At 35.0% G+C, this 8885-nt stretch overlaps 3 protein-coding genes across 3 annotated transcripts; all 3 read right to left on the bottom strand.

Moving 5' to 3' along the window:
• Nucleotides 1–603: 603 nt before the first annotated feature.
• LOC119687335 lies at nt 604–2001 on the bottom strand. The gene has a single exon (XM_038101617.1). It carries the CDS (start codon nt 1999–2001, stop codon nt 604–606), a length of 1398 nt encoding a protein of 465 aa, XP_037957545.1.
• A 40-nt stretch (nt 2002–2041) lies between these two features.
• LOC119687334 lies at nt 2042–4279 on the bottom strand. Its single transcript, XM_038101616.1, has one exon. It carries the CDS (start codon nt 4277–4279, stop codon nt 2042–2044), a length of 2238 nt encoding a protein of 745 aa, XP_037957544.1.
• An 837-nt stretch (nt 4280–5116) lies between these two features.
• LOC119687332 lies at nt 5117–6709 on the bottom strand. Its single transcript, XM_038101615.1, has one exon. It carries the CDS (start codon nt 6707–6709, stop codon nt 5117–5119), a length of 1593 nt encoding a protein of 530 aa, XP_037957543.1.
• Between the last annotated feature and the right edge of the window lie 2176 nt (nt 6710–8885).

The following is an 8885-nucleotide window of genomic DNA, read 5'->3' as shown; positions in this document are numbered from 1 at the left end:
AATGCATTATATGGTCAACCGAGAGAGCCAGCCTAGAAGCACAGATTGGCGGCATGTGGACCACGGAAAACGTAGTACCTTTACTATTGGCAAGTGAGAGCAACTGGTCCGTGGTGGCGAGGCACGTGGAGACAGTACTGCGTGGAAAAAGAGGCGCCTGGACGCAGGTACAACAGCAGCGACGTAAGATTAAATCTTACAATCAGGATGTGCATGATCTGAAGCAATACCTAGTGGTGGTTCCGGGTCATGTACTTCATCCTGGAAAGGGGAGTTTTTTAGCATGTCAGCGATTAGCGCGAACCGTGCACTACCCACAGAAAGACGTTTTCTGCGGGTGTGTGTAGACATTTTTTGTTCCCCAGCCTCGAAATAAAAAAAAAAAAAAAATTATTATTATTATTATTATTATTATTATTATTATTATTATTATTATTATTATTATTATTATTATTATTATTATTATTATTATTATTATTTTTATTTAATTCTCCTTAATGGGTTTTTTGGTAAGTTTTGGTGGCCTAAGCCAGTACAAAATATAACACAATATCTATATATTTATTTAAACTATTTTAACTAGTATTTGATTGGTATTTTAAATTAATTAATATTTAAAAATTTGCGAGTAATATGACAGGAATCAATTATAACACTTTTCTGGATGTCATCAATAATTCGCTGGTTTAATTCAAGTCTTCGAATATGCGACAATAAACTTTTTGGCGTTACACCTTCAGCACTAATTATAATTGGAAGAATTTCAATTTTGTTAAGGTTCCAATTACGTTTTGTTTCCACAGCTAATTCTGCGTATCGACTACATTTCTCAAAATAAGTACGATCCATGTTTTTGGTCATTGGTATTGCAACATCAATGAAGAGTCCTTCTCGACGTCTTTTATCAACAATAGTTATATCTGGTCTATTGTGCAACCTCGTGTGATCGGAATAAATAGTTCGATCGTAATAAATTTTTACGTCTGGATTATCATATACTGCTTGTGGTGTATACTTATAGTATGGAACATTTTCTCTATCAATAAGTCTATATTTATTGCATATTTGCTTATGTAAAATATTAACCACGTTATTGTGTCTCTTTGTATATTCTCTTTGTGCTAAGCATGTACATCCTGCCAGTATGTGATCTACAGTTTCCGTTTGTTCTCCACATTGCCGACATTTATCACTAATTAGCGAAGGGTCTGACATTATAAATTTGCAGTAATTTCTTGTCGGAATTACTTGGTCCTGTATTGCAATCATGAATGCCTCAGTTTCAGCAAATAGTGTTCCACATGTAAGCCATTTGTGCGACATAATTTTATCGACATTGTCGGCGTTAGTGGATCTATAATATCTTCCATGTAGCGGTTTGATTGCCCAAGCTTGCTCTTTACACTGCCGATCTTGTGCTTTTCTTTCAAAAGTTCCTTCCAAATTTAATGGTGTGTAATGCTTGTCTGCTTTGTTTAAAATTTTAAACAAGATATCATTTTCTGCGTTCTTTAAAAAATATTCTCTCATTGATATAATTTGATTGTCGTGTAGTTCTTGTAGATCAATAAGGTCTCTACCTCCTTCCTTTCTAGGCATAGTCATTCGCTCACAACATGACTTTGGATGGTGGAATTTGTATTCTGTGAGCATAGTTCGTATTTTTCGCTGCATCGCTTGTATCTCAGTCGTTGTCCATTGTATTATTCCGAAACAATAAGTCAGAATGGGAATAGCAAAAGTATTGATGGCTTTTATCAAAGATTTACCCTGCAAATTCGTCTTGGCTATCTTATGAATACGTCCTTTAAATTCACTATATAATTTGTCTTTTACAGCTTTATGTGCTATTCTTCTGCTTTGAGATACACCAAGATATTTGTACAGTTCGTCTTCTTCCATGTCTTTAATAATCGATTCATTTTGCTCAAAATTTTCGAATTTAACGATTTTTCCACGAACAATACTGATTTTTCTGCATTTTTCAATGCCAAACTTCATTCTAATGTCATTACTGAAGTCCTCGACTATTTTAATAAGCTTACATATCTAAGGTTTCTCGCGTCGAAGCATATATCTTTAAATCATCCATATACATGAGATGATTTATTTTACATTCTCGAGAATTGCCTTTAATTTTGAAGCCATACTTTGCGTTCCTTAAGAGATTACTTAGCGGATTTAGCGCCATACAAAACCACAAGGCTGACAGGCAGTCACCCTGAAAAATTCCTTGTCGAATACTTATTTCATCTGTTCGTATGACACCATTTTGAGTGAACATTTCTATGTTTGTTCGCCATCTCGTCATGTTGTGTTCAAGAAAATTAACAATAGTTGAATGAATACCGTATATATTCAGGACTTCAATCAGCCAACTGTGCGGGATACTATCGAAAGCCTTCATGTAATCAATAAAACACATGTGCAGGTTTCTATTTTTCTTAGCTGCTTGTTCCAATATTATTTGGTCAATTATTAGTTGTTCTTTACATCCTTTTGCGTGTTTTTTGCATCCCTTCTGTTCTACGCACATTATATCGTTTTGTGTAAGGTATGTATTTATAAGATCGCCAATACAAGCAGTCAGTATCTTATATATTGTTGGGAGGCAAGTAATTGGACGGCCATTTGCTGGGTTTCCTTTAAATCCATTATTCTTCGCCATTAGATATGTTTTTCCTTTCGTAAAAATGATTGGAAATGTTGCGGGGTTTTGTAGACATTCATTTAAAAGTTCAGTTAATTTTTGATGGACTGCAGTAAATCTTTTAAACCAAAAGTTTTGTATGTGATCTGGTCCAGGAGATTTCCAGTTGTGTGTTTTTGCTATAATTCGTTTGACCTGATCACATGTAATTAGACAAGTTGACATTTTTTTTTCTTGATATTTCTCTTTCTCTTTTTCAATCCAATGAGCGGATTCATTATGTTTTTGTGTATTGGACCACAGTGAACTCCAGTAATTTTCTGCACTATTCTTACTTGGATATACGTCGTCTGACGTATTGGTATTGGATCGTATTTTTCTATAGAATTGCTTTTCGTTGTTGTTAAAGAGTCTATTGTTTTCTCGTCTTTGATTCGACAACTTGTATTTACGCTGTCTCGCTACTTGTACACATAGTTTCTGTTTTATAGTGTCTCTTGTGTTAATAATATTCGTGTGATTTGTTTCGTAGCGTGTGTGAAGATTGTATGTTTTTAATATCTTATTGATCCTGTTTTTAAGTCTTCTTGTAGGATTACCTTCAATGTACTTATTTATTCTTTCTAAGTCTCCTCTTAAATGATCAATTTTAATTTGTATTCTTCGTAGCGTATTACTCTTATTTCCATAAATTGCAGCTCTTCGTGGTCCATCTCTGGGTTGTCCTATCTTGCATCCCATTGTAGTAGCAATTGTTATAGCTGATACATATACAATAGTATGTAATTCTTGCAAATTGCTCACATTGTTCAATTTTGTCAGGATCGCATCATTGTTAAGTGTTTCAATAAGAAAACTTAGCTTCTTACTAGTATTAATTTTCGGAATGCGTGGCCTTAAAAGAGGGTTAAGGTTACTGTAAATGTCAAATTGTTGTTCAAAAATCTCATTTAAGCTATGCTGATTACTTCTAAGTCTCATTTGTTCATTACTTACATCTTCCTGCTGATCCGTGGTTTCATCGACATCAATTAAATGTACATTTAAAGCAGGAGGTGGTTGTTCATTTTCCACTTCTATCGTATTTACATTATTACGTGTTCCTGGTACATGTACGTTTGTAGAAGTATTAGTTGATTCAAATTGCACTTGCTCATTTTCTGCAGTTTCTGTCGATTGATCATTACTTACTTCGGCAACCGATTCTTTGATAGCGTTTCGTCTTGATTCTGGTATAAGATTGTTTCTATGAATAACCCGTACTTGATCTGCTAGTCGCTGTTCGGATACATTATAGTCCGGATGGTGCCCAACGAATATTGTATGTAGTGTAGTTCGATATGCTGTCATATCTCTTTCATTGTTTGTAGCTATATAGTAGGCGCGTAATAAATCTTCATTTATAGTATAAGTCCATTTTCTGCGCTGTCGTGGTCTGCCAGCCACGGTAAGAGCTATATCGGAATGTATATGCTGTTCACCGGACTGCAAAGGTGTTCTATTTCTGTTGTTCTGTGGCATACTTGTCGAACAGGACCCAGGTACCAAATCCTGCACGCGAGAGTTATGCGATCCCGACGCGGTGGGGTTATCCGATCTCCCCAGATTTACATTATTTTGTGACTGCATTGTGTACTATTTGTTCACACCTCGTAGTACACGGGGTGGTATTTTATACCTACTACCAGGTATATCGTCCAGCCGCTCCTAACATGGAGTCAGACACTGACCTAAAAGCCGCCCATTCTGAGTCAGTCGCTTTAGGTTTTTTATTTAAATCCCAGCCGCACTAAATAGCGAAAACAGACGTTGAGATAGGAGGGTTTTAGAGATTTTGGGGGAGACACTTATTCAAAGGCGGTGTCAGCTCGCCTTGTCGAGGTTGGATTCGAATCTTGTGATCTTTTCTTGGAGATAAAAGAGCCCCTTCGTTTACCCCAATCACATTCATAGACAGCCTCCGCTCATTGTCCGGGACTGCTTATTTAATTTTCATCTTATTCGCAGCTAACCATCATATCTGATGGCCATTCCATTATCCGCAACCTATGGACCCGTCCGCTTGCCTGAGCTCGGCATCCCACGGTACCTTCCAATTCCGTGGGGCGGATTATTATTATTATTATTATTATTATTATTATTATTATTATTATTATTATTATTATTATTATTATTATTATTATTATTATTATTATTATATTATTATATTAATATTATTAATTATTTTATATTATATTATTATTATTATTATTATTTTTATTTAATTCTCCTTAATGGGTTTTTTGGTAAGTTTTGGTGGCCTAAGCCAGTATAAAATATAACACATCATCTATATATTTAATCAAACTATTTTAACTAGTATTTGATTTGATTGATTTCAAATTAATTAATATTTTCAAATTTGCGAGTAATATGACAGGAATCAATTATAACACTTTTCTGGATGTCATCAATAATTCGCTGGTTTTATTCAAGTCTTCGAATATGCGACAATAAACTTTTTGGCGTTACACCTTCAGCACTAATTATAATTGGAAGAATTTCAATTTTGTTTAGGTTCCAATTACGTTTTGTTTCCACAGCTAATTCTGCATATCGACTACGTTTCTCAAAATAAGTCCGATTCATGTTTTTGGTCATTGGTATTGCAACATCAATAAAGAGTCCTTCTCGACGTCTTTTATCAACAATAGTTATATCTGGTCTATTGTGCAATCTCGTGTGATCGGAATAAATAGTTCGATCGTTATAAATTTTTACGTCTGGATTAACATATACTGCTTGTGGTGTATACTTATAGTATGGAACATTTTCTCTATCAATAAGTCTATATTTATTGCATATTTGCTTATGTAAAATATTAACCACGTTATTGTGTCTCTTTGTGTATTCTCTTTGTGCTAAGCATGTACATCCTGCCTGTATGTGATCTACAGTTTCCGTTTGTTGTCCACATTGCCGGCATTTATCACTAATTAGCGAAGGGTCTGACATTATAAATTTGCAGTAATTTCTTGTCGGAATTACTTGGTCCTGTATTGCAATCATGAATGCCTTAGTTACAGCAAATAGTGTTCCACATGTAAGCCATTTGTGCGACATAATTTTATCGACATTGTCGGCGTTAGTGGATCTATAATATCTTCCATGTAGCGGTTTGATTGGCCAAGCTTGCTCTTTACACTGCCGATCTTGTGCTTTTCTTTCAAAAGTTCCTTTCAAATTTAATGGTGTGTAATGCTTGTCTGCTTCGGTTAAAATTTTAAACAAGATATCATTTTCTGCATTGTTTAGAAAATATTCTCTCATTGATATAATTTGATTGTCATGTAGCTCTTGCAGATCAATAAGGCCTCTACCTTCTTCCTTTCTAGGCATAGTCATTCGCTCACAACATGACTTTGGATGGTGGAATTTGTATTCTGTGAGCATAGTTGGTATTTTTCGCTGCATCGCTTGTATCTCAGTCGTTGTCCATTGTATTATTCCGAAACAATAAGTCAGAATGGGAGTAAGAAAAGTATTGATGGCTTTTATCAAACATTTACCCTGCAGATTCGTCTTGGCTATCTTATGAATACGTCCTTTAAATTCACTATATACTTTATCTTTTACAGCTTTGTGTGCTACTCTTCTGCTTTGAGATACACCAAGATATTTGTACAGTTCGTCTTCTTCCATGTCTTTAATAATCCCTTCGTTTTGCTCAAAATTTTCGAATTTAACGATTTTAACAGTAACAATGCTGATTTTTCTGCATTTTTCAATGCCAAACTTCATTCTAATGTCATTACTAAAGTCCTCGACTATTTTAATAAGCTTGTCTAAGGTTTCTCGCGTCGAAGCATATATCTTGAAATCATCCATATACGTGAGATGATTTACTTTACATTCTCGAGAATTACCTTTAATTTTGAAGCCATACTTTGCGTTTCTTAAGAGATTACTTAGCGGATTGAGCGCCATACAAAACCACAAGGCTGATAGGCAATCACCCTGAAAAATTCCTTGTCGAATACTTATTTCATCTGTTCGTATGACACCATTTTGAGCGAACATTTCTATTATTATTATTAAGACATATTCTTTATTATAAAAATTAAAATTTGAAAATTAGAACTTAGTCTATTTACAAATAATATTTATAAACTTCCTCCATTCGTTTCTGTTTCTGACAGTTAAACGTAGCTAGTTAAAAGATTTGTTTGTTTATGTTGCCACTAATCTTCGCCAGGTGATTTTGGGACGACCTCGTCTTCTTACTCCTTGTGGGTTCCATTCCATGACTGCGTGGGCAATTGCATCTGTCGGCTTTCTAAGTGTGTCCGAGCCAACCATATTTGCGTCTCTGAATTTCTTTCTTTATTGGCTTTTGTTTGTTGCGCTCATAGCTCTTCGTTGGAGACTCTTGCAGGCCACCATATGTTCAGAATACGCCGCAGGCTTCTATTGACAAAGGATTGTAATTTCTTTGTCGAGGCCCTCGTTAGCGACCACGTTTCGCACCCATATAATATGGGTGCAGGAGTTGAATATTCTGATTTTAGTTTCGACAATTACATTGTTGGCTTTCCAGACTTTGTTAAGCGACGCGAAAGACCCATTTGCCTTTTTCACTCTACTGTCGATGTCCTTTGACCTGCCACCATCGTTGTTGACTATTCGTCTTCAATGTTATGATCATACAGAAGGATGGGCGATTGATTGCTTGCTTTCGCTCTCATTGTGTTTGTCTTTGAGGCTTTAATTTTTAGGCCGACTTTATTGACTGCTCACATAAGTTATTAACAAGAGTTTGCATATCAGTGTGTGATCATATTCAAGATGACCAAGGCTTTGATTCAGCTTCCAACTGATGCCGACTGGGTTTTCTTCTACAGCTTCGAGAACGATGTCTAGGACTGTAATAAACAGTAACGGTGAAAGGGCGCAGCCCTGTCGCACTCCACTGTTGCAATTAAAGCTGTTGCTAAGAGTACCATCATGTAAAACTCTACTCGTGCTCCCTTTGTAGCTCTTTTTGAGAATATTAATGATCTTGTCGTCAAAATGGCGAATTAAAATTAATGAACTAAAATGTAGACACGTCACTTTTACCTTAAATTGGAGAACATCTCCAACAATTTTACTAAATAACACTTCCATACTACAAGCAGATAACATAACGTACTTATATATTCATCTAGACAGACGACTAACTTGGCGCAAGCATATTGAAGCCAAAAAAATGAAGCTTCAAGCTTCAAAGTTGTATTGACTCATTAATAACAGATCTTCTCTGTATCTAGAGTGTAAAGTACTCTTGTATAACAGCATCATAAAACCAATATGGACTTATGGTATTCAGCTATTTGGTAATGCTAGCGCTTCAAATATTGAAATTATCCAAAAAGCTCAGTCAAAAATACTGAGAACAATCACTGGTGCCCCATGGTATATTAAGAGGGAAAGTATCAACCGAGATCTACAAATTCCCCTAGTTACAGCTGAATTTGACCATATAAAAAAAAATACAATAAAAGGCTGACAAAACATGTTAATCTCTTAGCAAGGAATCTCGAATTTCTATCTATTTCTTCCTCATAAAAAGAGCTGACCTGCACCTTTCTTTTTAGTAATCTGATAAAGTTGAACTGCTTTCTTATTAAACCACTTAACATTCATTTCAATGAAATTTAACCCATTGATCTAAGTGGGGTTCGTGGTATAAGGTTTACTTATTTTATTTTATTTTTTATTTTATTTTATACTATGTATAGTTAAAATAAAAATTGTAGTTTTATGTAATTAGTTATAAGATTTGGGATAAATAAATGTATGCTTACAAAAAAAAATCTTTTGAGAATTTCTTGGTTGATTAAGTCAACTATCCACTGTATTTATTTGACTTGGTACCATGGGATTTATCACTCTTACGTAAACAATTACGTGAACATAGAAGTTATCTTTAAGACTTGCGACGACAACTTGAAGTAAAGCCTGACCCTTCAATAGGGTGAAATGCGAAGGCGCTCCATATTGCCCATCTAATCACGAAGAGCGCAATTTTTGTGATAATATGGATTTTAAATTTATGTGTATTTGCTTTCAATAAATACAAGTATTTTGAAAGAACATGGGATGTTAAAATTGTGAAATATGTGGTTCTTGTATTTCATGGGAGGAGCATCGTGTTCAGTTGCCCATAGGCGCTAAGTTTCTAAAGATGGCTCTGACTAAAAGATTATCATTTGAA

Source organism: Teleopsis dalmanni, chromosome X, assembly GCF_002237135.1.
Source record: "Teleopsis dalmanni isolate 2A chromosome X, ASM223713v2, whole genome shotgun sequence".
Classification (NCBI taxonomy): Eukaryota; Metazoa; Arthropoda; class Insecta; order Diptera; family Diopsidae; genus Teleopsis; species Teleopsis dalmanni.
Note: the sequence above shows the minus strand (reverse complement) of the source record. Positions and strands in the feature narration are given on the sequence as shown.

Coding starts and splice junctions, on each gene's coding strand:
- LOC119687335 (XM_038101617.1), bottom strand. CDS start 2,001: ATGAAGTTTGGCATTGAAAAATGCAGAAAAATCAGTATTGTTCGTGGA.
- LOC119687334 (XM_038101616.1), bottom strand. CDS start 4,279: ATGCAGTCACAAAATAATGTAAATCTGGGGAGATCGGATAACCCCACC.
- LOC119687332 (XM_038101615.1), bottom strand. CDS start 6,709: ATGTTCGCTCAAAATGGTGTCATACGAACAGATGAAATAAGTATTCGA.